We start from the raw sequence: 25,793 nt of genomic DNA on the forward strand, positions 1-25,793 counted from the left end.
ATTCAAAATTGTTTAAGGAGTTTATGGTAGCTCTTGTATTTTTCCCTTTCATAAGCAAACAAGTTGACAAAATAAATAATGAGGGGCATGTTGAATAAATAATATAATACTTTTGCAAGGCCTTTCCACAGGGAGGGGGGAATATGAGGTGCTTCTACAAAAAAAAAAAAAAAAGTCTTCAAACTTTTAATTGATAACTTGATAAATAATCCTTACTTCCTTCAAAAATAATTAAAACAGTCATTAAACTATTCGAAAGTTTTCATTTAAGATGCTAAACTATTTAAAAGTTTGTATCTAAGTCAATAGGTGTTAAGTCTTTTTTTTAAGTTCTGCTAGTGAGCTCTAGAAAACTATTTGACAATCGGTACGATAGATTAGTATCAATCAACGAGTAGTAGAGCATACCTTAAATTTAATTCTATCTAACAGTCAGTGTCGAAAATCGAAAAGAAAAAAATATTTAGATTTTGGTTCATAAATTCGTGACATCTAAAGCTATTTCATGAAAAAAAATTGAATTGTAAAAGAGAAGGGAAAAGAAAGCTTTCGATTAGTGCAAGCAGTGCGAATCGAAAAAGCCATAAGCATCGATTTTAACAACTTAGTGACTTAAATGATAACTTTAGAATAGTTCAATGATCAAATTGTAACTTTTTTTAGTTAAGTGATTAAAATAAAAACTTACTCATAGTTTAGTGACTAATTGTATAGTTTACTCATAATTAAAAAAAAAAAAAAAAAAGAGGAAAACCTTATCTTGACTAAAGGTGTTCATGCCAGGTGTTCATGCCAGGTTCTGTTCGAGCATAAGCATGATATTTTCATACTTTATGTTTGCTTAAGTCTGACTTGGCCTAACTGTGGGTCTAAAAGTTTATCCAAACCCACCCATATTTTAAAAATAAATTAAAACTAAAATTAAAATTATATTTATTTTAATATTTAATATTTTTTTTTATTATAATTTTATATAAAGGCATATTATATTTTAAAAAATTTACGTTATAGTAGTATTATATATTACTATAGATTTATTTTTATGTGTTACAAACTACTTAATGTATAAAAATAACGTAATATAAAATATTACAAACTTGAAAATCGGGTTGGGTAAGCCGGGCTCGAGTCATGAATGTTCAAGCTCAAGCTCGACTCATATTTTAAGTGGACTTAATTTTTTTATCCAAACCCATTTTTCTGGCCTAATTCTTTTGTTCAAATCCTTTCAAATTTCAAGCGAGACGTAGTGAGTAGCCCGATCATGAAGAGGTTTAGTCTTGACACCCAAGACTGGGTTCCGTATTAAGTTATCACCTCTTAAAATTTTTAAAGGTAAACTATATTAGTAGCCACTAACTATGGATTTTTTTGTCATCTAACTATGAAAAGTTTTAAAATAGCCACTCAATTATTAGTAAATTTCTTTTTCGATCACCTAACTATAAAAAATTACAAAATTGTCACTCAATTATTCAACTTTCTTTTCTGGTCACTCAATTATATTAGATTTTTTGTATTTCCGTTTTTATGTTAGTCAACTAGTGACCCAAAAAGACAAAATTTAATAATTGAGTGATTATTTTGTAACTTTTTATAGTTGGGTGACAAAAAAAATTCATAGTTGAATGACTTTTTCTGGAATTTACCCAATTGTTAATCTAGTGGAGACACAATGTAATACCTGTTAGGCATATTCATCCTTTCTCACTCCAACTCCAGCAGCTACTCAATACAACACATACAATGGGTTCAGCAACATGCAGTATCTTCTTCTTCTCCTCCTCTCTTTCTTTTCCAAAACTCTCCTCTCACTCTTCCAATTACAAACTCATCACTTCCCTTCCATTTTTCTATTCTTTCAGCCCAATTTCCAGGTATTCCTTTATTTCGGGATTTTTTTAAAAAAATTTCTTCCCCTTGTTTTGCTTTAAAATCCTCTTACTTTTTTGTTCTTATTTACAGCCTGAAACTTTCACATCCCTCGCTGCCGGTGCTACCCAAGCGAGCATTTCGGGTTTTGGCTTCTGATTCTACAACGGGCCCGCATGAAAATACGGCTAGTTCCGGCGCTGTATGATATATTTCACCTTTTCTCTTCTCTAATACCTTTTTGAGCTTCCTTATTTCTGCTACTCTTTTCTTACATATATCTTGGAAATATATTAGTCTTGCTCATATAAATCGTAATCGGCAGAAAATTTTCATAAATATATTTTTCCTTTGGTAAATGAGTTTGAAGTGTGGAGAATTGCCCATTTGGAAAAGGTTTTTACACAAAGGATTACTTTCGCACTTGGTATTGTTCTATTGATTGACCTTCACTACAACCATCACACCTCTTTATAAATATGGAAACTAATCAGTATATATACTAATTTCGTGCTTAATCATCACAATCACCTCGCCATAAACTCAATGTGATTTCCTTTCTTCAGCATCTGGTTTGATTATAATTTGCAATTCAAATTAGCATAAGATCAGATTGTGCACTTGAGAGTTGGCCATATTTGGGGATGCCAAGTATACTCAGTTTTTCTTTTTAAGACACTCATGTAAAATTCGCTTTTCCCAACGTCTCTTACAATTCTTGGATTTCTCTGTATGATGAGTGTGCAATTACTGTGTCAATATAGGAGTTCTCTAATTGCACTTTAAAAAATTCAAGAAAGTGTGTTGTACTACAGTTCTCCTTGTAGGTGATTAGAGATGCTCTGGTGGTGTTTTGCATTATATTGCTAGAGATCATGCAACACCTATATACCTGTTAATTGGTCATAGGTTTTTATTTGTCATGCATAATCTTTGTGCAGGATTCAAAAATTGACATAAAATTGCCAAGAAGAAGTTTACTAGTCCAGTTCACTTGTGGGGAATGTGGTGAAAGAACAGAGAGACTCATAAACCGCTTGGCCTATGAACGGGGACTCGTGTATGTACAGGTATTTTTCCTTTTTTATTTATCCTTTTTCCTATCAGGAAAAGGTTCTTGTTGTATGTTTCTGGATAATTAAATGGATTAAATATACATCCAACTGATTGTGATTTTTTATGCTCACATTAATGTTGAAATATATTTTTGAAAAAAAAAAAAAAAAAGATGTAATCTAGCAGTGTAAGGTTTGCATACATGAACCGTTTTTTCTTACTTCTGGAAAAGATTAACCTAGCCCTTCATGTGCGAAACCCTTCCACTTGCTACTGTCAATGTTTTCAGCATAAATAAATTAGAAGATAGGCCTTTCTATAGCAATATAAATCACGGTAATATGAAAATATATGTTTGATCCAGTCCACTCTGATTTTTTCGATTCTCATAAAAGATATAGAAATGAATATTGACCTGAATGCGTGGTGAGATTTACATTTTTCTCCATTGGAATTAAGCATTTAGTTTTGTAGTGGTTCATTTGATTTCCAGTTTATAGCCTAGTATAATACTGATTCCTACTAGTATTATGGTGTTTGTGCGTTTGACATGCCACCGATGTTATCCTATAGTTCATTTATTATTTAACATTTACACCCTAGTTCTACTAGATCAAAGCTGAGGGTTAGGCATGATTTGACTTTTTTCATTGCCCTGCATAACCTGTGAATTTTGGTGGCCCTGTGCGTGGGAAACAAGCTTGAGGATTGAAACCATCTCATATTTATATATTTTTTAATTTGAATGAAGCATTCTAACTGCTGCTTTAATTTCTTGCACGTGAAGGATGAATATCTAACTTTTAACTGGAAAACCTCTAGAAGTGATTTTAAGAATTTTTTTATTATTGAGAACAAATCTGCCCTTTCTCATTTTTGGTTGTACTTGGTGCTTTTGCATTTTCTTTCTGCAAAAGAAGTAAATAAAAACCAAACAAATAACCGAAGTATGGACTGCAGCAATAGTTACATGTGTTGGCAGAAGAATTAGTAATGATCCTTTAAATTAAGAAAAATGCTTTTGACCACCTGACCAAAAGAAAGTGCTTCTTATCAGTGTGCAGGGTGTCTTCAATATCACAAATTAGCTGACAATCTCGGCCTTGTTGTTGAGTATGAATTAAGGGATGAAATGTGAAGACAGATCAAGTAAAACCAGCGACATATATATATATATATATATTGATTCATGATGACAGTTATGATACAAATTAATCTTCATTCTCATCAACCATGTACTAATCGGGTGGATAAGCAATAAAATGCAACCAATGTTTTGGTTATTCAGCTTTGGTGTTATTCGTATCTATTTCTATTAAGTCTTCAAAATTTATATCATTATCATTACCACATGGTACAAGTGTACTTAAACTTCACTTGAGGGATATATATATGTATGTATCATGTATGCATAAATCGTAGGCAATTATTACCCACTACTCTGTTTTTGGCTTCTCTTTTCCTTCACGGATCTATTTAGTGTTTCTTACGACTCTTTCCCTATCTCAAAACAAACCCAAACATTTTGTCAGATTCTTACTATCCTCTTCTTAACACCTCTGTTTTAGTTTTCTTACTCCCTCACAAAGTTTAACCCTTTTTTTTTTTCTAAACTAATTAAAAGAACCCTTAAATTTTACTATATTTCAATTAAGTCCTACGTTTTGTACGTAGCTCGTATTTTAATAAGTCCTTGAACCTTGAACTTATATATGAATGAACCTTAACATAAATCAAGCTTCCACTTGAAACTGGGGCTTACTTTCGTATAGATAGGGGTCTATTAAGGCGTGAAGAAAGTATAGAAGTTTATCGAAATAAAGCAGTAAAATTCAAGAGTTGTTTTAATGTTTTAGCCAGATTTTTCCCTCTGAAATGCCTCTAAGGAAAATACAAATCAGCAACAAAACCCCTTAAAATAAGCTCTCTTTTTTTGTTAAATGACTAAAAAAAAAAAGCTTCTCAGCCATGATTGTCAATAATTTCAAACCCTCATACCATGTTCAACTCTTCATGTAGCAAAGAGTACCCGCTGTCCACGCTGTTAATTTGATTTGAAGAAAATTTGCATTCCATTCTTAAAATACGTTAGAACCTAATAAAAAAGAGAGGGGGGGGGGGGGGAGGGGAAGGTATGCTGTTTCCCTACAGTGGCTCACAAACAGAACATCAAATGGAAGACATCATGAATCTTGGTAAAGAGTTTTGATCGGTGACTTGTTGTTATGGGAAGACAAGATGATGATGATGATGAGAGCTGCTCTGCATTCTTTCCCTTATTCTTTCTCCTAAGCTGGAAAAAATGTTGCATCATGTCGGCACATTCCGATGCCAATACCCCCCGTCTGATTCCCATATTTGGGTGGAATGGATGGACTGGAGCTGCTGGCTTGTCTGTCTGTTCTGATCCATTTCCTCCTCTTTCATCGGGGAACAGTCTGCAAATATTAGGTAATTCCCTCAGGAAAAATAAAAGTTCCTATTTTAATCATCAGCATTTTTGTTTTGGCAAGAATGCCATGTTGCAATTTTCATACCAGGGAAACGTACAAATTCATGTTGAATAACATTTAAATCTCACAGTACTAACAAAATTCACCGGGACTGGTGACAGGTAAAGAATTTATTGTCATAACTCATACCTTACCCAGCTACCATCTGCTCCTAGAAGCTTATTGGGAGCTCCCCACACAAGAGTGTCAATTCTTGCCTGAAGTATTGCTCCAGCACACATAGGGCATGGTTCAAGTGTGACATAAAGTGTTGTATCCTACAGAGGCAAAAGATTCAGTTACAAAAATGAGTTACCAAAATGGCTCGAGTCAGGAGATGGGAGCACCTATAGAAACATCACTTGCCTAAAGAAACAATCCAATATTATAGACCGTCTAAAATAATTGTTTTCTTTACTAGAAATGTTAATAGAACCATTATTTAAAAATGGAAAAGGGAAGATATTTGATCTAATATTACAACATTGAAACAAAAGCATGAATTTTGCTCATATGAAGGATCACAACGAAACAGAAAAACAGTTAGAATTTTTAGGGAAATTATATTCCTTTATCAAGGATGATGCATCATCATTCGGATATAAAATTGAATGAATTTTTAGGAAATAGTAGCAGGTTGATTAGCAAGTAACTACGAAGCTAACAATCTTTAGACAATTAGGTTCATTGCAATTTGCAAGTTAGGAGATGGCATTGCTAGTTACTGCACTTCAAGAGCAATGAAAAAGGCACAAGTATTTTGCAGGGAACATTTCTCATTTGTCAATTAACCATACTTAAACATATCATCCATGTTATTAGAGAAAATTATATGCACGTATCTTTTAGATGTTTTCCCAGCAAATTGCCTGGTCAGACGTGAAACTAAAATTTCAAGGAACTACAACTTTAGATGCTTTGACATTCCCCTCCATCAAAAAATTAATACACTTCAGAACAGCAAAGAAGAAATAGTACCGCAAGCCTCCATGAATGTAGTATGCTCGAAGCTTCCCGTATACAGATCATTTCTGCATGGGCAGTTGAATCCCGTAATTCCTCTACCCTGAAATATAAATCACCAATTAAAAAATTATTAAGAAATAATAACTGACCAATCAAATGACAAGCATGTCAGTTTATTGAACTTACAAGTTACGCCCACGAGCAATTATCTTCCCATGCTGCACTAGTACTGCCCCAACAGGCACCTCCCAAGAATCAGCAGCTTTCTTGGCTTCCAGCAATGCTTCTCTCATAAACATTTCATCAATTTTTTGTTGCTCGCGCTCAAGTCTATATGCCTCTTCCCATTCATCAAATCTGTCTCTTGGGACTTGTTTGGTCCGCTGAAGCTTTCTTTGTTTTAATTCCCCCTCCTTACCTTGAGACCCTGATGCTTCAGCTAATCTTGCACCAACAGGTTGTTCCATCACCCTTACTGAACCACTTCCCTTGGTATCAACTTTATCAGTTTCTGAAATCTCTTCTACAACAAGAGATGTTCTTGTGCTTCCGGCTGGTAACGGTAGAGATGACTGTACAACCTCCTTGCCTGAAGGGGCTACCTCAAAGCTACTCTCATCATGTTTTTCCTTCTGTGAGGTCAAAGAAATAACTTCTGATGCAGGCGCAGTTTCTAATATATTAGAAGATGGTGAAATGTTTCCTTCGAGGGGTCTTACTTTTTCAGTTGACCTCATTGAGTCAGAGAAAACTCCTTCACCTTGAGTCCCTTGTCCCAACTGATAAGATACAACCTCAGAAGGCAGGCTGCTTCTTTCCCTTCTCAGGTTTTCGTCATTGTTTTCATTCTGTTCATGACCAGAAAACCATGTCTCACTGCCAACAGACTCATTTGGTGAAGTCCTTCCTCCGGATCTAGCTGCTGAGCTAGGCGTTTGAGAACGAGAACTCCATCGTAATCGAATGATATCACCCATAAGGGTCCACAAGGACCTGCCACTTCTCTTTATGACAGCATGTCCTGATGTGGAAATCCCCTGAGTTTCTGCTTCAGGCAGTTCCTGAACAGGTGAGTCCGTTACATCCCACATTTCATCAGAGGGTCCCTTTCCTCCAGAGCCCTTTGATGACTGCCTCGAGTCATGCCTTTTAATCTTCAGTTCTTCCTTGCCATGTTGACCAGAAGGGCCCGGCCCATGCTTATCACCTTCATATGCGGAAGTGAAGTCAGAAATTCTATTACCCTGTTGGACCCCAGAAGTTACTACATCATGCCTTGCCTTCTCAACAAACTCCCCAACAATTTGCAAGGATGATTCCTCTAATCGTTGAGCAGAACCCAGAGAACCTTCATGGGTAGTCAAGTTTAAAGACTCCCCATAAGTCTCACTCCTTTTACTTGCCTCTGATTCATGGTGTGCAAACATAGCCCTTCCTCTTGAATGCAGATATGTAGCAGAGCCACTTTCTGAAGTTCCACCAGAAGCCTCAGTGGAAATCCTAGTCATTGAGTCATCATGCAGGAGACCTCCAGCTATTGCTTGAGGTTGAGGAGGCATCAATACATCCTCTGTGCTCCCCTTTTCTGGTTCCGCTAAATCAACATGAGACTGTTGTTCTCGTGTTTCTGAAACCAAACTCAAATATGCTTGAAAACTAGAGCCCTCCCGTGCTTTTCCCCAAGAACTTGATACACTAGTAGGTTTCAAGTTCTCTTTTCTTGATTTCGTTTGCTGAACTCTACTATTAGCTTCTTCATGTACTTGACTTCTTTCATTAATCAGACCCAAAGCTGGAGTGAAATTATTTTCATGTTCGGCCAATCTTTCTCCAGAACTTGTTTGAGAATTGGTAACTAACTTAGTGCTGTCAGCATGAACAATAGATATATTTGTAATAGCTTGCATTCCTTGGCCAGGCTCAATTCTTTGAGGTAGTTTTTTATCTTTTGGAAAGCTTTGCTTCTTTGTTTCTGGATTAGAAGTGAAATTTAAACTTGAAGTATCATCCTGTTTCTTCTTTTGTGTTTCAGACTGCGATATTGAGGTTTTCTTGTTCTTGGCCTCATTAATTTCACTTGATTTTCTTCTCATTTCCAATTGTCCAGTGATCCTTTCACCCCTTTGCTGCTGTTGCTTTCTTGTCTGCTGAAAAGAACTCTGAGCCATGGTTGTATCTTCTTCCCAGATCTTCATTCTAGATCCTAACCAACTCTGAACTGGATCCCTATCTTCTTCCTCAATCTTCATTCTAGATTCAGACTGCTGCTGCAAAGTAGAAATTCTTTCAGTACTGTCTCGGATTTCTGACAGTTCCACATTTGCTTCTCCACCCATGAAGTGCTTCTCTTGAGAAGTTTTGTCAACATCACTAACATGGATCTTTGATATTTCTCTAATGTCCTGGTTTTTCCTTCTAGATTCAGACTGCCTAATATGAGTATGTCCCTTTCTTATTTCCCAGTCCTTGACATCAAGTTGGTCATGGAAATTAGATCTTTTCGCATAGTCACTTTCATCATTCTTCACCCTTCTTGCATATTCATGTGAGTATTTTGCCCCAGATTGTATTTCTTCAGCAGATACTTCAGCCAGCTTCTTCTCTGACTTTTTTCTCAAATCCCAATCAACACTATTCCCCCCTCCATTATCCCTCTTCAAGCCTGTTGTCACTTGTCCCTCACTTCTGCTAATGTCATCTCCTATTGATTCTGTCACATGCCCACTGAATGATTCTTCCATGAATTGCTCGGGTTCTGGGAGTTCGGTATCACTCTCTAAGTCCCCTGAAGATGACAATGAGTAATATGATGAACAACTAGAACTTTTTGTCCTTCCCCTACGATTCTCGGCTGTCAAGGATGACTCACTCTCTGCCTTCCTTCTACTCTCTTCCCTCGACTCAATAGCAGTGGACTCATATTCATCCTTACAATCACTCTCCAACAAACTTGACCCAACAATTTTAGTCCTCTGCCTATAACATTCATTGGCATGGCTCCTTCTCTCCTCCAACTTCTTTCTTTGCTTTGTTCCATTGCTGCATTCATTCCCATAACTTGCTAGCTTGTCCACTTGTTTAATTTTCTTCTTCAGGCTATCGCACTTACTATCATAATCCCTTGCCTTGCTCACTTTCACTATCTTATATGAGCTCCTATTTCTTTCTGCTGTACCTAAACATTCCCCATTCATTTCCTCACTCAATAAGCTGATCATGGCCTCAGCTGCATCTACTCCACCTAACAAACACCTAGCTGCACTTTCCTCCGAAGGCACACATCTAAACCTCCCCTTAGTTTTCCTAGTAAGAATACTAGCAGTAGAAACCTCAAAAGCACCTCGATCAAGATCACAGGTTGGAAACCGCACAAGGCAGCGGTGCCCAGCAGGTAAAATGAGCCGCCTAGAAGGCGAGCAATGAACAAGGGCAGATTGCCTTAGTCCATATAAAAAGCAAGGGGTAATAGGCAGCCTAGGGGTGGCACAGGCAAATGTGGCACAGCAACAAGCACAATATGAGCAACACGAAGAACATGGTGATGATGATAAAGGGGTTTTGTCAAGTGATGAATTGAAAACGTTGGAAGAACAATCGTTGAATGAAAATGAAAGAGACCCATTCCTCCTAAGTGACAAGACACTTGAACTAATACTGTAAGAGCTGTACATGTTTGTTCGATATCGAGGTTAGGGCTTTCAGTTTTACCTTGAAGGGTCTGCTGGAATTCAGACTAAATCCGCATCCATTTCAGGCATGTCTACATCAGATTGTCCTCATCACTTACAACATGAAAGAAAAGGGACTTTTGTTGGATTAAAAAGATTTTATATTTAGACCCCAAAGGACTAAAAGTTTGCAACTGAGGGTGAGGGTGACGATGAGGATAGAGATCGTGGGGGACAAAAACGTTGAGTTACGCATTTGTGTTGGCCAAACTCGGCTGAGTTCCAATAGGAACTATTTTGTTTGTTATTGTAATTGTAATAATTTCATTTATACCCAGTAAAATTCTGCTGTTGGCATGCTAAATTGGTAATGTAAAAGTCAAAGTAGAACTACTGTGTGGGCTCAGGGCTGTGGACTCCCTCACTGTGCTCGTTGTATCTTTAACCTTTCCCCTCTGAAGTATCTCACCTGACCTGGTTCTGCCTCTGGTTACCTTACGACTGCAGTGACGGACATAGTGGGTTCTAATAGTAATGGCCGTAGCACCCAACCTTTAATTGGGCTCTAACTCAGGATCAGGCCTTGCTTGGAACTTGGGCTATCAATCTACCCCAGATTTTATGTTATTTTATTTTATTCCATTTATTTATTCCTAATATTCTTGTTCTTGAGCCATACATTACACGTCTAGAATGAGTCTGTCATTTGTCTCTTTCACAACAAAAATATAAATTAAAGGTCAAACGATGCTTCTTGCACGCAGTTGGCAAAGAGAGAGAGAGAGAGAGATGTCCAGATAAATTACTGAATCATAAATAATATACAATATACCTTATAACTAATAACAATAAATCATTGGATAGAAAGTTTTGATTTTTTCAGTTTCTAGAGTACTTGGTGAAATTAATTAGATTATTATTTATAATCTTATATGCAAGCATTAATGATTAATTTTATGAATTTCAAGACACTGAAAATATTAACTTCATATGCATAACATGATCCAAATGCAATGTTTATCTCTTGTATGCTTAAAAAATTAAATCAATCTTAACATATAATTTTGTAATTCTAAGTGAAATGGTCCCTAGAAAGCAAAGCAATTAATTCTTGATAGTATAAGGCCAAATCAAGCCAAAATGCCAAACCTATCAATCAACCAACTGCCCCCAAAGATGCCATATAAGATCCATAGAATCTTATATTCTTCATTCACATCACATTCTAATTCAGGGTCAACTATTGCTCCCATAGGCTTCATAATTTATGTATTAAGATCAAAGCATGATGCAGAAAAAGCCTAAGAGCTACGGCTGATAGTCACAGCGCATGGAATTCAATTAATGCAACTATACTCTATTACTATTATATTGATTAGACTCAAACAAAGTATGAATACACGTATGGCTCGGTTATTGTACGATATATAATATTATGGGTCAAGGTTTGATTTGGTACGGTCTTGGAAGCCAACCGTCTATTACTTATTACAATATGTTGCTGATATAGCTTCTTGACTTTTACATCTTTCCCTCTCCTTCACATATATTTAACACAGTTAGCAAAATGTCTTGCTCCAAAATCTAATTATGCCAAATTTCTTTGCAAGTAATTACATGAATATAGGTAGGTTTGGCAGTGGCATATTCATTAATTATGTCCAATCTCCATTCTTCCCGCTTTTAGGTTAAAGTGCCTTGGAAGTCCTTGTATTATACGATCTGAATCAAATAAGTCTAAATTATAAGCAGAGTTAACATTTGGTGTATAAAAAATATCTCAAATATTAATTTTTCTAATTCTAAACAAAAAATTTCATTTACAAAACCATAAATACTTTAAATATATTAACTCTTTTAAACAGTACTAAATGATATTTTTTTATATGGTAAATGTTGATTTCATTTCAATTTGACCTTATTTGATTCTTTTTAATAATATAAAGACTAATTTGATACAGTCCAAATAACACAAGGACTTCCCAGATATTTTTAGCATCTCATTCCGGTCTCCTTCAGAAGTCGGTCGGTCTCACTCCCAGATACAGTCCCAATCACACTCATTTATGGGCATATATATCCACTGCCTTCTGCTATCAAGACAAGAAGAAACATATAATATATACTTGCATGGGAAACTAAAAGCAAATCGGGAGGGCAGGCAGATACGTACAAATATAAGTACCCTTGATAGTTCAGAGAGGGAAAGAGGAAGAGGGGCACATCTCCTTAAGCTTCATCACTTGATATTGGCCTTACTTACAAATCATCATCTTCATTAATTCATCTATTTTGTCTGTTTATTTAAATATCATAATCAGTACGTAAGTAATTAGTTGTGCCGATAACTACGTGCCATGTCACCTCCTTTTGTTTGTTTATTACAAAACCACAAAACTGCAGTTGAACATTGAGGATTGGTTAAGGCTAAGACAACCTTTTATTGCGCATGGACGAGTTATTTAATCTCACCAACATATTTTACTTAATCACAAGAATCATCTTATCTTGTATAATATTCTTATGTAACACGTAAAAATTCTTGAATAATTGTTACGCGCCATACATTTAATAGTCAATTTATCTGTTGCCGTGAAAGTAATTTTTTATAAATAAATTTTAAATTTTTGAGAAGAAAATATTTGATTTTTTATCTCCATATATTATAATATAAATATATGATAAACATGTCAAAATTCATAGAAATGAATCCATAAGGTATCAAAATTTATATAAATATATTATATCTAAGTATAATTAGATAAAATAACATTTAATTCTTGAATTTGATAATTTTTCACATTAATCCTCAAAATATTTTTTGGTCTATGCTGATCCTGAAACTTGATAACTTTTTTTATCTCTAAACTTGAAATTCTATTAATGTATGGTGATGTGACATTCTAATATTGTGCCATGTCATCACTTGAATTAAAAAATAACTTTAAATTTTTAAATAGTTTTTTAGATTTTATATAATTTTTAAAATTTGTATATGATGATGTGACATAATATCAAAGTACTATGTCATCATACCTTTACAAAATTTAAATTCAGGGATTAAATTAAAATTTTTTGTCAAATTTGGAATTAATGTGAACTAAAATAATTTAGAGAGCAAGTTAAAAAACACCAAATTCAAGGAGTAAAAGACAGGTGATGCATAATATTACAAACTTAAACTATCAATATTCAAGCATAACATGATTATCTATACTTAATTATTATTTAAAGTGCTAATTATGTTGGCTTCACCCATCAATTAGATTTCAATTCAATTCAATTGTGAATTTAAAAATTTCTTTTGTTAAATAACAAGCATTTCTGTCATTTTATATTGTAGGTAAAATATAAAAAAATACACATGATATAAATTTAAACTTAAAACATGATAATATTTAACTTTACCCTTCCAACTCAAGCCTTAATTAGTTGTGTTTTGTTGTTGCGTTGATCGATAAGTTTTTGTTTGTTAATGAAAGTTTTCTTGTTCTGGACTCCAAATAAATTAAAGTCTCATTTGTTTGATATGTTATTTTTTTATAAATATATCTGTTACATGATTTTTTATTATATTTTTGCACATCATAATTTAATATAATAGAAACACGATATATGAAAAGTAATTAAAACACACTTAAAAATAACATGATCACGATAATTTGTAGATAAATATATTTAAATATATATAAAATAAAAGAGAGATCCTCTTACACCAAAGTAAAATTAAAGTGGTTTTGCACCTTTCGATATATTTTATGTGATTAACATTTAATAATTCAACTGTTTAATTTATCATATTCTATTCTTGTACATCCTGCATGTTAAGTTTTACATAAATTAAATTTTTTAACTATTCATATTATATAAAAAAACTTTTGAACAATTAAATTTATATTAATATAGACAATATCCTCGATTGAAATGATAAAGACCTATCATATTGATTTAAAAATTCTATGCGTGTCAAGTATAAATATCTTACTAATTTCAACAATTTGATTGTTATTAATCATATAAAAATCACGAAAGATGTAAAACTAATTTAATTTTATATATGAATGAGACCAGAGGTGAATGCAGGGGGCTGGCAAGGGCCCTGACCACCCCCCAAAATGAGAAATTGTTGTCTTGGTTCTTTAAAAATTTTTAAAATTTTAAATTAGTAAAAGTAAAATTATACTTTAGCCCCCCTAAAATTATGAAAAATTAATTTAGTCCTTTAAAATTTATAAAGATATAGACGGTTAAAAATTAAAATTTCATTTCGACCTCCTAAAAAGATTTTCACCCCCGAATGAGACAAACCTATCAAATAGTAATATATTGATTAATAAATTGAGATGAGTTGCTTAAAAAAAATTAATTTTAGCTGAAATTTAAATTAAAAAAATTATGATAATTAAGAAGTAAAATATATATTAAATGATTGTATAAGTTTTAAATTTTTTGTTGAATTACAATAAGGTAAAGCCCGAATAATAAATACGACTAACGCGACTCAAACTCAGGCCACACTTGGGGTGGTGAACGCCTTTAACCATCAGGCCATCACATGAAGTTCTAAGTTTTAAATTTTTAAAATAAATATAAATGATCTTAACGATGGATTAATTAATGACAACCAATAAGTAGATCTAGTAATAGAGGCATAGATATAAAGTGTTTGATAATTAATTAATTAATTAATTAATTAATTGCAATAACTAACTTTGTTAATTTATTAAGGGTTAAATTTTATTATTAGTCTCTGTATTATACTTAAATTATATATTTAGCTCTTATATTTTAATTTGGTTATTTTTTATATTAATCTCATTATAGGTTATTATCATATCTGTTTTTTTTATATAATGCCTAGAATTTCTCATAGCCTCTCCCCACCCTTTAAATAAGAGAATAATGTGCTTTAGCACACTCAAACTCATATTTTCTTGCACTGGTAACAATGCCGATGCCAATTGAATTAAGACTTAATTGACTTAATTTGGTTAATTTTAGTTTTATACTTTTCTATCATTCTTAGTTATTTATATTTTTAATTTTGAAATTTTAGTCTTAATACAAAAACAACCGTTAACTCTATTATTTTTTTTTGTATGTGAATAATATATAAAATAACAAACTAATATAATAATACATATGTGATTATTTATTTTATAAAATTTTAAAAATAAAAAATTTATTAGCAACAAATTTTTAATCAATATTAAAATTTTATAATTCAAAAACAAATAAAGAAAATAACAAAATTAATATAGTATAGAAATGAAAAGCAAAGTTTAAATGTTGAGAAAGTATATGTATAACATAGGAGAGTAGTAGGTAGGTTAGGTAGATGGAGACATAGATATATAGATTAACGGTGGACATATCCATGCTGTAAATGTAAGACCAAAAATCATTTTTAAACGAGATTAAGTGTGTTCATGTCCTCCTTGCATTTGCCTAACTACCATGTGATGTTACATGACATACATATGATATGCTACTTGGTATTCATAACCTCAGGTTTGGTAAGGAAATTTTCTACAATCCACATCCATCTTTCAATCACACTACTACTTATTATCCTTCACTCATTTATTTCATGTCCTTCATTAAATAATGGAATAATGATTTTCCTCCAATTTTATAGAAAAATAAAAAATTATTTTAGTATTTTATTTAATTTTTCTCTCTTATTATTTAAAATTTTTTTGTTAATTTTCCTAAAATGAGTGAAAAGTGTTAATTTTTGTTGACGACACATGGATTATCATATAGATGACACGTCAACATTTAATTAATTTCTTAAAATTTTAAAAAATTTAAAATAATTTTAATGATTTTTAACTTTTAAAAATAGTTATATAATTTATTGAATTTTTAAATTTAAAAAATAATTAAATGTTGATATGTCATCCACATGATTGCAAATACAAGAAAGTTAAAAAGACGTCAACATTTTTATTTATTTTGAGGTTATCTAACACAAAAATAAATTTAAAGGTTAAAAAAGATAAAAATTTAAATGATTGGCTAAAATGATCTTTTTTCGTAAAGTTAAAGAGCCAAATAAGTTAATATGACAAAAATAAATAACATTGTGAGTTAAATGGCTAAAGTATCTGGAAGGTCCTTGTAGTATATGGATCTCATCAAATTAATTAATCTCTATTTTTTTAAAGTAATTAATCTCTATTTTTAAACAAGTCAATTTAGTTTATATATTGTTAAAAGAATTGAATAAGTCTAAATTATTATTTTTCAATTTCAATTTAATTCCAAATGAAAATTTTTATTTATAGAATTATAAAATTTTATTATTTAAATTTTATTTATTAATATATGAACTAAATTAATTGATTTGATCCGATAGATTTACCAAATTAATTAAAAGAAAGGGAAAATGGAAAACGGATACAAAAAATAAAATAGAGTGAACGAGAGTGAGATGATTGGTGGAAGTAATTGTTTAATTATAAGTAGCGTGACATAGGAGGTGACGGCTTTTATTGAATGAGTGATCAATGTTAAAAGTATAATAATGTTAATCATTCTGGAAGACTGTTGACCCACCGCTTTGTTTTTTGTTTGACCAATCACTCCATCCTTCCTTCCAGCCTTGTTGGCATGGCTGCATCTCCCTCTTTTATCTCCTCCTAAATTTCTTTCTTTACCCTTTTCATCCTAAAATTCTACTAAATATATTTCAAATTTTATATCACTAAACATATTACTTTTCAATTATTAGATGTGCTTTTTAAAAAATATATATTAATTTTATTTATATATTATGAGCCTAATTATTTTTCAATAAATTTATCAATTGTTTCATCTTTTAATAGTAGCACATGGTTGTAAAAATAATTTTTTAAATGTCATATATGATATTTTTAAGAGTTGAGAAATTATTTTGAGAGTTTCCTTTTGTTAATTTAAAAATTAGAAAAAAATATAAACATAAGAAAATTTGAGTCCATTTTTAAAATTTTTACACTTATTCTTTTCCTTTAAATTAAAATCTTTGCTTTTAATATCAATTTTTATATATATTTGTTAAACAAATTTGTTTTTTATGAGTATTCCATAATTTAGTATTTTTTAAAAATGTAAATTAAATTGCTTTGTGAATAAATTATTTTATTATAAAATAAGAAAATTAAAAGAAAGTTCTATAAAAAGAAGCCAACGAAAACGGAAACCACCGGTCACGTTGGGCAATGGCGATCATGAAATTGTAACAGCTCAAAGGGGACGGAGGCTTTTTCTTTTTATTTATTATTTTCCATTTTCTTTATTTCTTTATTTCACACCCCACGCCACCCCATTCTAGAAGCTCTATATGTTCTAATAAATTAAAAGTCTAATTCTGCTATTAGTACCTATATTTTTAGTATATTTGAAATTTAGTCCCAAGGCAGGGTTTGTAGTAGGGGTGTTTAAACGGTCGGCTCAGTTATTACTATTAACCAAATTATCCGTATTGTAAAAATCTTTAACTGTTAACTGAATCAAAATGTTTTAGTTAATTCGATCGATTAACCGAATTAACCGAAATTTATATGTTTTTGTCTTTTGGATAAAATAAGTATAAGACATATAAAAAATACATTGCTTCATTTTTTTAATATCTAAAAAATATATTATATATTATATATATTATTTATTTCGATTAATATAAAATAATAGTTTAAAATATACCTAACTTATTTAAAAAATACATTGCTAATATAAAATATATATTATATATAATATATATTATTTATTTTAGTTAGTTCGATTAATCACTCAATTTCAAACTGAATTAATTGATAAACGAAATTTTAAAAAAATTATTAACAGACCTCCGACTAAACTATGGACACTCTTAACTTACAAGATGTGTGAGACAATGCATCTAAGTGTTCATTGTCATAAACTCCGACTCAAACAAAGTTAAAAGCGACGTACGTCGAAAATTGTGTTGAAGATAAGTTATTTGTTTTATACAACATTTTCTTTGTTAATATTTTTTGTGGCCGGATATTTTTGCTAGATTTTTTTTTTATAGTTTATTCATTTTTCTTTCTTATTGATGTAATTCATGATGTTGTAATAATCGATGCCTCCAGCAATTAGTAATAACATTTAATGTTTTATTAAAAAAATTCCTTTTATTTAATTATTGAAATCTAATTATTAAAAACTTTGATTAAATCAGATAATGTGAAATTAAAAAAACTTACATGTCCAATTTAAAGAAGAAAGACATCATGTAAATATGAAAAATAAAGTATCGACTTTCATCTTACTTCTCTTAAATAGTATTGAAAAATCTTATAATTTTAAATTCATAATTAAAAACCTTACAACATTATATTTAACATTTTATTTGCTTATTTAGTTTTCCATGCATGTAAAGTTAGTCACTGTGAGCAAAATTTTTATTTTAAAAATATTACATAATCCAATTTATTAGAAGTGGTTTGACAAATTGTAATTATTAAATTAAGGAGTAAATTCCAAAGATTAAAAGTAGAGAGACTAAAATCTAAATATGAAAAGAGTAGAGGGATTGAAAGAAGAATTAGACGTAAATTAAATATCCATATGCACAAAATATGCAAAAAGTTTGAATTTTATATTTGGAGCTGAAATAGAAGTAGTATTAATTTTCTTTTGTCTTGGCCTCCAAAAGGGAAAATCAAAATGCGCGTACATAGAACTCATAAAAAAAAAAGAAAGTCATCAAAATCAAAGTCACCGTTCAAATCAAAGCTTCAGCTGAAGATACAGAAATAAAACGAGGAAAGAAAAATTATTCATGCAGTATCATCTGAATTTTCAACTTCCAATATTTTCCTTTGCTTCTTCGTTTTTGTGTGTTTTCAGTTGATGACCTCAATAACAGCGCCATCTTCCTAATATCTTGATTAAACAAAACCGTTTTAAATTTATATATTCTCCCTTCACCCTGTTTCTCAACACTTTCTCTTTTCAAGACTAAATCTTACATGCTTACATATATATATATCTCTTTATATATTTGTATCTTTAATGTAGTGTTTTCCTTTGTCCAAAGCTATCTATTTCTTCTTCTTCTTCTTCTCTCTCTCTCTCTCCTTAAAGTCTAAACCTTTATTCACTTTCTGCCTGGGGAAAATATTCTATTATTTTTTTTTATTTGTTCATTTTCTGGGGCTTTGAGTTAAACAGCAACAACCCAGGCTTTATCTGCGTTGGTCTTTTTTTTTTTTTTTTTGGTAAACTGGGATCCTCTGCTTTATTTTATATAAATTTTCTTCTTCTTCTTATAGTTGAATGCATATGTACAAACATACCGTACATACACTGTTAGGGCGAAATTAAGATCAAAGGGGCACATATTAGCGGGGGGAAGAAATTAAAGCTGCATAAAGTTAATTAATTAATTTGTAGCTAAAGAGAGAAACAAGGAAAATGAGTGGTGGTAGGAGGAGAAAGGTGTTGATGAGCAGGATCTATGGGATTGCATGTGGTAAAGCATCATTCAAGGAAGACCACTCCCAGATTGGGGGGCCGGGATTTTCCAGGGTTGTTTATTGCAATGAACCAAATTCGTTGGAGGCGGGAACCCGTAATTACTCTGATAATTATGTCAGTACTACCAAGTATACCATTGCTACATTCTTGCCCAAGTCCTTGTTCGAGCAATTCAGGAGGGTCGCCAACTTCTTCTTTTTGGTCACTGGAATTCTTTCCTTCACTGCTATTGCTCCTTATTCCGCTCTTAGTGCTATCGTCCCTCTCATCATCGTTATTGGCGCTACTATGATCAAAGAAGGTGTTGAGGATTGGCGCCGACAACAGCAGGTTTCACTCCCTTCTTTATTTACTTTATTACCTTCTTTCTTTTCGCTTTGATGCTGCTGCTGCTGCTTCATTTCTTTTTAGTTGCCACTTAAGGTGCCAGATAGTTGCTTCCCTTTGCACTCCTTATTTTTTACTTTCTCTATCATCTTTCCCTTTATGGAGTCCATAAAATATATAGTCATTTATAGAAAGGGCTTCTTAAATAGTTTACATGATTGTAAGTGCTTCCATTTGCCTAATATAATTGTGCTAAGTGCATTTTGGCCTTTAAAAAGGATCAGAACATATTCTTCAATAGCTTCTTCCTTTTTCTGGATCTCTAGGCCTTCTTGATTGCCATATAATACATCTATCTTTCACTTTTAATTTTTCTTTTTGGTATATCGAGTTGTTTTAACTAAGCAATGTGTAACTCAATTCTCTGTCTACCTTAAATATTGATCTTCGTTGGTGTCATAGACATTGAACTTTCTTTACACTACTATCTTGCTGCTCGTTAGCTTGAGCCAGATGCGTCTTAGAACTGCAAAATTAGCTCATACGTAAAGTTTCCATAACCTGGTTGTTTTCTTTGTTCTAAAATTTCTTGTTCAATCTGGAATTTCTTCAGGATATAGAGGTGAACAACAGAAAGGTAAAAGTTCATCAAGGTGATGGCAACTTTCATCATACTGAATGGAAGAATCTTAGAGTGGGAGATATTGTAAAGGTGGAGAAAGATGAATTCTTTCCAACAGACCTCATCTTGCTTGCATCCAGTTACGAGGATGCAGTTTGTTATGTTGAGACCATGAACCTTGATGGAGAAACAAATTTGAAACTCAAACAAGCACTAGAGGTAACTTCATCCTTACATGATGACTATAACTTTCGGGACTTTAAAGCTATTGTTAAATGTGAGGACCCAAATGCAAATTTGTACTCATTTGTTGGAACCATGGAGTTTGAAGAGCAGCAACATCCCCTTTCTCCTCAACAACTTCTCCTTCGAGACTCAAAACTCCGAAATACAGATTACATATATGGGGCGGTTGTCTTCACTGGTCATGACACGAAGGTCATGCAAAATGCTACAGACCCTCCTTCTAAGAGAAGCAAAATTGAGAAGACAATGGATCGCGTTATCTACTTAATGTTTTTTATTGTTTTTATAATGGGATTTATTGGTTCTATTTTCTTTGGGATTGCAACTGAAAATGACTATGAAGGTGGGAGGATTAAAAGGAGATGGTATCTTAGACCTGATAATGCCGAAATTTTTTTTGATCCTGAAAGGGCCCCAGTTGCTGCAATTTATCACTTCCTAACGGCTCTTCTTCTGTATAGCTACTTCATCCCAATCTCTTTGTACGTGTCAATAGAAATTGTTAAAGTTCTTCAGAGCATCTTCATCAATCAAGATAGTCACATGTATTATGAGGAGGCTGACAAACCAGCACATGCCCGTACCTCTAATTTGAATGAAGAGCTTGGCCAAGTCGACACAATACTTTCTGATAAGACGGGAACACTAACTTGTAATTCAATGGAGTTCATCAAGTGTTCTATTGCTGGTACAGCTTATGGCCGTGGTGTTACAGAGGTTGAGAGGGCTATTTATAGAAAGAAAGGTTCACCTGTGGTCCATGAACCAAATGGTCTGAACCATATTGAGGATTCTGCTGATGTAAACCCAGCCATTAAAGGTTTTAACTTTAAAGATGAAAGGATCATGAATGGTAACTGGGTTAATGAGCCTCGTGCAGATGTCATCCAGAAGTTTTTCCGTCTGTTAGCAATCTGTCATACTGCAATACCTGAAGTGGATGAAGAGAATGGAAATATTTCATATGAGGCGGAATCACCTGATGAAGCAGCATTTGTGATTGCAGCAAGAGTATTAGGTTTTGAATTCCACAATAGGACACAAACAAGCATCTCCTTACATGAGTTGGATCCTGTCTCTGGAAAGAGAGTTAACAGGTGAGGATCTCTTCGTATGCCTTAACCAAGTAGACCTTATGTCACCATGTTATCATCTTATGTTATTTTTCTGCATGTGACTAGTTGTAGGATCATCTTGGCATCACGTTTACCTGGCTCCTGAACCTTTTATAAGCATATAATAGGAACATATTGCTTTGTTTAACATCAAGAGAAAACAGATCAAACAAGAAATGCTTTGCAGCTGTCTTGTTAATCTTCAACTCTTATTTCTGATACAGGCTGCATGAAAAATGGGTTTGTTTTCTTTTGAAACTTTAGGCACTTGATTGCATGAGGATACTAAGCTAAATATGAGTTTCATGTCATTGAAGCCTCATTCTGATGTAGAATTTTAATCTTAAGTTCAATCTTCAAAAGATTCAGTTGGCCCTCTTAACTTGCATTATTATTTCATGTTCCCCCTATGTAACTAGTTAGTTGAACAGAAAGGAGACAAAATGTTTAAACATTACTCTTTGCACGTGTGACTTATAGTATATACTTGTCAGCATGCAGAGCTTTTGTTCTTAAAATTGGCTCACTCATTTAAGAACATTTTGAGTGAATAATTTCCATTGTGCAGGTTATTTAAACTTTTGAACGTTCTAGAGTTTGACAGCAGCAGAAAACGGATGTCTGTAATTGTGAGAGATGAAGAGGGAAAACTTCTTCTACTCTGCAAAGGTGCTGACAGGTTAGTATTTATAAATTAAATCGAACTCTTGTGGGTACCAATAACCCTTATTTCCTTTTTAGTTTCACTACAATATCATCCTAATGCTTTATCCTATGCAGTGTCATGTTTGAAAGGCTGGCCAAGGGTGGTCGTGACTTTGAAGAGGATACTAGAGAGCACATGAATGAATATGCTGATGCAGGCCTAAGGACCCTAGTCCTAGCATATCGTGAACTTTCACAAAATGAATACGAAGTGTTTAATGAGAAAATGACTGAGGCAAAAAACTCAGTTAGTGCAGATCGCGAAACCTTAATTGACGAAGTTGCAGAAATGATTGAGAGGGATCTAATTCTCTTAGGGGCTACGGCTGTTGAGGACAAACTCCAAAATGGGGTAGGGATGAAGATGCAAGTATAATCTAATCTTTCTGTAAGAGGCACAGCAGGAGACTTATGATTTTTCTCTTATTTCTACGTTACAGGTCCCTGACTGCATTGACAAGCTTGCTCAAGCTGGGATTAAGCTATGGGTATTGACTGGAGACAAGATGGAGACAGCCATCAATATTGGGTATGCTTTCTGGGTTTGCCTTCTTCTGTTTCTGCTTTAAATAAAACCTACTTTAATTAGCTTGCTTTGATCTCTAACCTAAATTTATAAATTTGCAGTTATGCATGTAGTTTGCTTAGACAAGGAATGAAGCAGATTATAATTAATATAGACACTCCAGAAATCCAGTCATTAGAGAAAACTGGAGATAAGGATGCCGTCATCAAGGTAAAATGACTTAAATTCTTAATTATTTTTATAATTGTTCAGTTAGCTTTATTGAATCTAAATCTTAGCTTTTTAGAGCTTCTCAGTTCTATATGATAATGACATGTATTTCTGTACAATATAATGCTACAATGCATGTGAGTATTATATTCTCTTGTGGTACTGTTTATTTGATATGGTTTTTGTGCTTCATGAGTGTCTCTGCATGTGTATTTTCTATGTTTGTGCATCCAAGGATGTGTATATAATATTTGCATTATATGTCATTTTTTATAGTTATAATACTTGTATTATTGTTGATAGAATGATTTTTCTTTTAGGCGTCAAGAAAAAGTGTCATGGAGCAGATAGTTTCAGGAAAGGCTCAGGTGTCTGCATTGAGTGCAATATCCGAGGCTTTTGCCTTAATCATTGATGGGAAATCACTCGCTTATGCTCTAGAGGATGATATGAAGAATAGTTTTCTAGAGCTTGCTATTGGTTGTGCATCTGTAATTTGCTGCCGCTCTTCACCAAAACAAAAGGCATTGGTATGTTTTCATCTTTCTAGAGATTTGACGAAGTCAATTTAGAGTTGTCATATTTAGTCCTTGATTCAAGTAACTAATTATCTATTTTAAATGACAAAACTGAAATTCATAGGTTACAAGACTGGTAAAACTAGGAACTGGTAAAACAACGTTAGCCATCGGTGATGGTGCTAATGATGTGGGAATGCTTCAAGAAGCAGATATTGGAATTGGAATCAGTGGTGTGGAAGGAATGCAGGTATTTAATTGATTACTATCTCAAATTTGTTATTGGCACGGTGATTAAGAAAATATTCCAACTGTAGTGTTCTAAGTTTAAAGAATTTAAAATAAATAGATATTAATATATAGTTCTTTTAATTTTCTGAAGGATATAATCACCTCAGTTTCTGAGTTTTGTTATTATTGTCTAATGCAGGCAGTTATGTCAAGTGATGTCGCAATTGCTCAGTTCCGATATTTAGAGCGCTTGCTACTTGTTCATGGACATTGGTGTTACAGGAGAATTTCTTCAATGGTAATACACTCGTTTGTTGCTTTAGTCACTAGTGATTCATTAAGTTATTAAAACATTTGAAGTTGAAATTATCAACTTGATTTGCATGACAAGGTTGGTTATTCCTTCAAAGCCTAATTACTTTTTATTCTTGTGGTGCCAGATATGCTACTTTTTCTACAAGAATATTGCATTTGGTTTCACAATCTTCCTATACGAGGCGTACACATCGTTTTCAGCTCAACCTGCCTACAACGATTGGTATTTGACGCTCTTTAATGTCTTCTTCTCATCACTTCCAGTAATTGCTATGGGAGTTTTTGACCAGGACGTATCTGCATGGTTTTGTCTCAAGGTAGGTGGTTTTCTAGTCTTTATTCTTAGCAATAGCTAGATATAGATTGCTAGAGATGGATGTTGTATTAACTGCTTCTATTGTACGTTTTATTTGTGGCAGTTTCCTCTGTTATACCAAGAAGGAGTGCAGAATGTTCTCTTCAGCTGGCGGCGCATAGTGAGCTGGATGTTTAACGGGTTTTACAGTGCCATAATCATCTTTTTCTTCTGCTCGAGAGCATTGGAGCAGCAGGCCTTCAATGATGAGGGTAAAACTGCTAGTAAAGACATTTTAGGGGGAACAATGTACACATGCATTGTGTGGGTTGTGAACCTGCAGATGGCCCTTTCAATTAGTTACTTCACCTTGATACAACATATTGTCATCTGGGGTACCATTGCATTCTGGTACGTGTTCCAATTGGCGTATGGTGCCTTGCCTGCTAGTTTTTCAACTGATGCCTACAGAGTGTTCGTTGAAGCTCTTGCCCCAGCTCCTTCATACTGGTTCATTACACTTTTTGTCGTCATTGCGACCCTCACTCCATACTTCTTATACTCTGCTATTCAGATGCGCTTCTTTCCCATGTATCACGAAATGATACAGTGGATAAGACATGAGGGGCTGTCTGATGATCCACTCTACTGTGAAATGGTGCGCCAAAGATCCATCCGCCCAACAACTGTGGGCTTCACTGCTCGGCGTGCAGCAAGCCGAAGACAATAAGATTATGGATGAGGTTATAAGTATTTATCAGCTGAATGGTTGATTCCTGTGGATGCTCCAAATCTGCCTGCATTATATGTAAACATCACTACACAGCTGGGGAGACGACCATGTACAGATTCAGTATTTGCATGGCAGAATTTTACAGAGAGACAATGCGAGCATCCTGATATCGTAAATCTTCATTCTTTACGGTGATCTTTGTTTTGTACCATAAATAATTCCATTTTTCGGGAGATTTGTAACTAGTGCAGATGTTAGAATACTAGTTTAGATTCTAGGTTTACAAATATTGCTACAGCTTCAGCTTCATTTTTTATTTTTTTCTCTGTTTAATAAAAATATATTCTTTTCTTTTTTTTTTTCTTTTTTGTCATTGAATCTCTCAAGTTTTTTTTCAAGATGAAATTATA

At 33.1% G+C, this 25,793-nt stretch overlaps 3 protein-coding genes across 3 annotated transcripts; 2 read left to right on the forward strand and 1 right to left on the reverse strand.

Annotated features, from left to right (window-relative positions):
• The first annotated feature begins 1,653 nt into the window (after window positions 1-1,653).
• LOC108478549 (uncharacterized) lies at window positions 1,654-4,215 on the forward strand. The gene is made up of 4 exons (XM_017781009.2): window positions 1,654-1,877; window positions 1,966-2,074; window positions 2,814-2,942; window positions 3,986-4,215. The coding sequence occupies exons 1-4, from the start codon at window positions 1,747-1,749 to the stop codon at window positions 4,064-4,066; spliced, it is 450 nt and encodes a 149-aa protein (XP_017636498.1). The 5' UTR covers window positions 1,654-1,746; the 3' UTR covers window positions 4,067-4,215.
• A 521-nt stretch (window positions 4,216-4,736) lies between these two features.
• LOC108478024 (tRNA(adenine(34)) deaminase, chloroplastic) lies at window positions 4,737-10,553 on the reverse strand. The gene is made up of 4 exons (XM_053023223.1): window positions 6,573-10,553; window positions 6,399-6,486; window positions 5,571-5,698; window positions 4,737-5,366 (listed from the first exon to the last, which is right to left on the reverse strand). The coding sequence occupies exons 1-4, from the start codon at window positions 10,055-10,057 to the stop codon at window positions 5,084-5,086; spliced, it is 3,984 nt and encodes a 1,327-aa protein (XP_052879183.1). The 5' UTR covers window positions 10,058-10,553; the 3' UTR covers window positions 4,737-5,083.
• Window positions 10,554-18,667: 8,114 nt separating this feature from the next.
• Window positions 18,668-25,743, forward strand: LOC108479790 (putative phospholipid-transporting ATPase 9). The gene is made up of 11 exons (XM_017782578.2): window positions 18,668-19,870; window positions 20,481-21,832; window positions 22,419-22,529; window positions 22,631-22,907; window positions 22,996-23,084; window positions 23,183-23,291; window positions 23,612-23,821; window positions 23,934-24,059; window positions 24,240-24,338; window positions 24,481-24,672; window positions 24,775-25,743. The coding sequence occupies exons 1-11, from the start codon at window positions 19,478-19,480 to the stop codon at window positions 25,378-25,380; spliced, it is 3,564 nt and encodes a 1,187-aa protein (XP_017638067.1). The 5' UTR covers window positions 18,668-19,477; the 3' UTR covers window positions 25,381-25,743.
• Window positions 25,744-25,793: the final 50 nt, after the last annotated feature.

Source organism: Gossypium arboreum, chromosome 12, assembly GCF_025698485.1.
Source record: "Gossypium arboreum isolate Shixiya-1 chromosome 12, ASM2569848v2, whole genome shotgun sequence".
Classification (NCBI taxonomy): Eukaryota; Viridiplantae; Streptophyta; class Magnoliopsida; order Malvales; family Malvaceae; genus Gossypium; species Gossypium arboreum.

What these genes read in the sequence shown, in the direction of transcription:
- LOC108478549 (XM_017781009.2), top strand. Translation starts at nt 1,747, where the DNA reads ATGGGTTCAGCAACATGCAGTATCTTCTTCTTCTCCTCCTCTCTTTCT. An exon ending in TCTTTCAGCCCAATTTCCAG is followed by an intron (nt 1,878 to 1,965) that starts GTATTCCTTTAT and finishes TCTTATTTACAG; the next exon opens with CCTGAAACTTTCACATCCCT. An exon ending in GGGGACTCGTGTATGTACAG is followed by an intron (nt 2,943 to 3,985) that starts GTATTTTTCCTT and finishes GCTTCTTATCAG; the next exon opens with TGTGCAGGGTGTCTTCAATA.
- LOC108478024 (XM_053023223.1), bottom strand. Translation starts at nt 10,057, where the DNA reads ATGTACAGCTCTTACAGTATTAGTTCAAGTGTCTTGTCACTTAGGAGG. An exon ending in ATTGCTCGTGGGCGTAACTT is followed by an intron (nt 6,487 to 6,572) that starts GTAAGTTCAATA and finishes TTTATATTTCAG; the next exon opens with GGTAGAGGAATTACGGGATT. An exon ending in TACATTCATGGAGGCTTGCG is followed by an intron (nt 5,699 to 6,398) that starts GTACTATTTCTT and finishes TTGCCTCTGTAG; the next exon opens with GATACAACACTTTATGTCAC.
- LOC108479790 (XM_017782578.2), top strand. Translation starts at nt 19,478, where the DNA reads ATGAGTGGTGGTAGGAGGAGAAAGGTGTTGATGAGCAGGATCTATGGG. An exon ending in ATTGGCGCCGACAACAGCAG is followed by an intron (nt 19,871 to 20,480) that starts GTTTCACTCCCT and finishes GAATTTCTTCAG; the next exon opens with GATATAGAGGTGAACAACAG. An exon ending in ACAGGAGAATTTCTTCAATG is followed by an intron (nt 24,339 to 24,480) that starts GTAATACACTCG and finishes TTGTGGTGCCAG; the next exon opens with ATATGCTACTTTTTCTACAA.